Genomic DNA, 3,858 nt, shown 5'->3' with positions numbered 1-3,858 from the left:
GCTCTTCATACTCAACCCAGTTTTGAAATAAATGTGTTGTGCATAAATATTTCAGGCTTATATTTCATATTATAAAGAAATTATTAGAGGCTTTTTCACTGAAAGCCTTATATGCTAAAAATGAGTTTTCAAGTTCTGTAATCAGCAACACATAAGTCATATAAATATGATGCAACTAGAATCTTAGTCCATAGAACACATCCTAGGTAGAAATGGCATTTAAAAAAAAAATCTAAACTGAACAGGCCTATAGTTACAATTTCTAAGAAACAACAGACACTATAATCATGAAATATATTCTGTATCTATTTCTGGAAGAAAATGTTTATTTCTTAGCTTTTACCTTAAATAAATTGGCAGGCTGGGTTGGTTTTTTTTTATTTCAGATGCAAAACCATCTTACTGACTATACCAGTTTGTACACTGGCGGATCAAGCTTCAAGTCAAATGGACTACAGCAGGAGCAAGTTATGCCTATTAACCTCTGTTTATTCTTCTTTTCTTGATAGAAGAAATATTCTGATTTAAAATAGAAGTATAAGAAAAATTCAATGGATGTCTTATAATATTTAGTACTCCAAACATCCTCCTAAACAGTTATTACAGGAGTTTTTACACCTGCATTATTCTAGTGACACAGTTTAATCAGTGACAAGTTCAGGAGCAAACTGCAAACTGAAGATGTTAAGAGCATTGGCAATAAAAGACTTAATAGACCTACCTGTGTCAATTCATTCCCATTTCCCAGGTCATCAAGAGGATTTCGTGGAGCCTTTAAAATCTAAAAGAAAATATAATAATTGAGAAAATCAACTACAAGAACTGATTACTTGTCTGGAGAGGGACTATAAAAGCCACCAGTGGCCTAGTCAAGCATATCAATCTAATAGGCTCTTTCTTTGCTTTTGAAATGCTTTTCTGTAACTGTGATGAGAAAACAAGCTCCTCTTTACAGCTTCCCTTTCTTTCCTTCACTCACTCACATGGTTTTCTTTTGAGAAATTCTTTAAGTTACTCACAGAGGACAGCCGCTTCCCTCTGATGTGCTCTGTATTATCACTGGAGGGAAAAAAAGGGAAATGGGTATTAGGGCATAAACTTGAACAAAGATGTATTTCTTGAACAGCACTGCTATGTTTTTAAGGTTAATAAATAGATTTCTCCATTATTTTTACAAGTGTGACATTAAATAAACAAGCTTGTTTGGAATAGGTCATTCATTCCAGCACTAGTTCCCAAGAATAAGCTTTGGAAAATTCAGCAGATTGCCCTCCAAACCCATGGTCAGTGAGTCTCCAGACAATCCACTGCTATGAAATTTCCTCAGAGCTTTCCTACACAAAATCAAAGAAACTCCCTGTTTTCCTTCTTCACAACAGAAAACACATTTCATTCAAGAGAAACTGCAGGGATTAAGAAAAGTTTTGCCTCTAAATGATAATATTTATACCACAATAAGGTATATTAGGTTTCAACTTACTTTTCCATGTTCAGGTCTGCATAAATCTTGTCCATTTCTGAAGGATGTGGTTTTCCTATAAAATACAGTACTGAAATCTAAAAATGTTAATGAACCTCAGTAAGAAAACTACATACCATGACAACAAGATACTAGCCTTAGATGCTATAATTTTTCTCTCCATCTTTCTCTGGTCACAGGAATACACTGAAGTTTAATAGGCCTCTCAAGTCCATGTTTTCTATTACATATCATATAATAAAACAACTGTGCTAACAGTTTAAGTCTTACTATTTAGGCGTTCTTTAATTTAAAATTAAGATTCTGGTAGCTGTCGGAGGTAAACGTGATCAAACCTCATACAGTACAAAGTTTGCTAGTTTTCTGTGACACACAAGACAACTTTTCAGTCACTACTTCTCTCCCCACCCCAAGAATATCTTATGTCAATGCAAATAGCTCTCACTAGCACAGGAAACTACAACACTTATCAAAAGTTGCATAAGGGGATGAAATAAATTAACCCACACTGACAGGATGCCAGTGCTAACACAGACTTAGTATTGCCCAACATTTCTTGTAAACCGCAACAAAATGCTGGCTTTGAATACCAGATTAATAGTCGTCACAACTTCAGTCTCCCATGGACCTGACAAAGACCACCAAAAGAATGTACCACAGAATCAACACCATAACATCAATAGATGCGATTTTTTGTGCTATTTCCTAGATTTCGGTGACAATCTTCATCTACGTGCATCCTTTCATCAATAACTACAGAAAGCATACTTACAGGAGAGCTATAAGCAATCTGACAGCATTTATCACATTACTTAGTCTCCCCTTGCTAAACCTCAGTGGGCAATGTTGTACAAGAAACCTAAGCGAGGATTAAGTGATTTGTAAAACTTACAATTAAGTTTTACAATTAGAAATAGAGAGATCTGCACAGAAGTGCTCAGCTTTTGCATTTCATAGAATCACAGGCTCTCAGGTCTGCAGGCACCTCTGGAGATCATGTAGTCCACCCCCCCTGCTCAAATCTACAGCAGGTTGCTCAGGACATTGTCCATTCCAGGTCTGAGCATCTCCCAAGAGAAAACCCCACAGCCTCTCTGGACAACCTGTTTCATCTTCACTGCATTTTTCCTCTCTTATGTTTAAATAGAATTTCTTGTACTTCAATTTGTGCCCACTGACTCTTATTCCTTCACTAGACACAACTGAGAAGAGTCTGGCTCCATCTTCTTTAAGCCCTCCCATCAGGTATTCATACACATTGATAATTCCCCTCTGATAAGCAATGTACACTGCACTCCCCTTCTCCACCAAGGCAGCTGACTCATCGTAGGCGATTTAAAACACAAACTGACTCTTATTTTCTGACCTAAAACTAAGCCTTATGTAGGAAAAAGAAAGCTCTAGATTTAGAAAAATGCTAAATCACATAAATGCTATTACATATTATTGGGGTATTGCTCACAAGGCAGAGCAGAGTTCGAATTATGGGGGAAGGGAAGAAGAACAATCTTCTCAGAAATATCAGTTTGCTGATATTCAGTTCAAGCAGAGCAAGACAGCATGATGAGAAAACCAACAGATTTTTTTCCCAGTAAATTTCTGTTTGCTTAAATTGATAAAAAAACACTATTTTGAAGACACCATTAAATGTGAAGGTATAACAAATAGCAGCCAGAGAAGTTGCCCAGGATGACACTGTACTTGTACACAGAAGCTGATTTGCTGAAACGAACTTTATTAATTTCTTGTTTTATTTTTCCAGAGTAATTCCTCTCTCCAAAGATGTAGCCGGCTTACGTTAGCACCAGTCAAAAGGATAGCCTGGGAGGCCTGGCTCTCGGGGCCCGTGGCTGGGAGGCCACCGAGCCCCAATGCTGCCTTCAGGCAGGCATCCCCACGCTGGCTCCCCAGCCAGCAGCCCGAGCGCGTTGGGCAGAACTGCTGCACTGGGTCAGACAAACACCGGATCCACCGGATCAGTTCAGCACCACAGAGAAGTGGCATAAAAGATGGCCACGCGTACAGGTGTCTAGAGAAGAGCGAAAGAACAGCGCATGGCTATATAAAGCCCCGTTTAGTCTGCTAGAAGTCTGCTATTAGGAGATCTATTAATCTGGAATTCACACCCCAATCAACACGCTCAGCAGTCATTCTCTAATCCTTCTTTGAACTTATTTACCTGTCTTTGACCTACAAGCATATGGCAGCGAGCTGAAATGCTTTGTTATTCTGTTGATGAAAAAGCATCTCTTTTTAGTCCTATGTTTGATAATTAAGGACCTCCCATTTCCACCCTGTGCACATAAAGAATCGTTCCATACATTCTTTTCAGTTCGTTCATGATCTTATAGATGCCCATCCAAGCCCTCCTCAGTCGT

At 38.4% G+C, this 3,858-nt stretch overlaps 1 protein-coding gene across 1 annotated transcript in view; it reads right to left on the bottom strand.

Annotated features, from left to right (window-relative positions):
- The window catches only part of CASC5 (cancer susceptibility candidate 5), a gene marked incomplete at its 5' end in the record, with an annotated part of 26,014 nt that extends 22,505 nt beyond the window's left edge, over nucleotides 1-3,509 (bottom strand). The window contains 2 exons of the mRNA XM_010291466.1: nucleotides 722-781; nucleotides 3,278-3,509. Of these exons, the coding sequence (XP_010289768.1) occupies nucleotides 722-781; nucleotides 3,278-3,509 (292 nt within the window). The remainder of the gene's footprint in view (nucleotides 1-721; nucleotides 782-3,277) is intronic.
- Nucleotides 3,510-3,858: the final 349 nt, after the last annotated feature.

This window comes from Phaethon lepturus, unplaced genomic scaffold, assembly GCF_000687285.1.
Source record: "Phaethon lepturus isolate BGI_N335 unplaced genomic scaffold, ASM68728v1 scaffold35107, whole genome shotgun sequence".
Classification (NCBI taxonomy): domain Eukaryota; kingdom Metazoa; phylum Chordata; class Aves; order Phaethontiformes; family Phaethontidae; genus Phaethon; species Phaethon lepturus.
The sequence above is the reverse complement of the archived record's forward strand: the minus strand, read 5'-3'. Positions and strand labels throughout refer to the sequence as shown.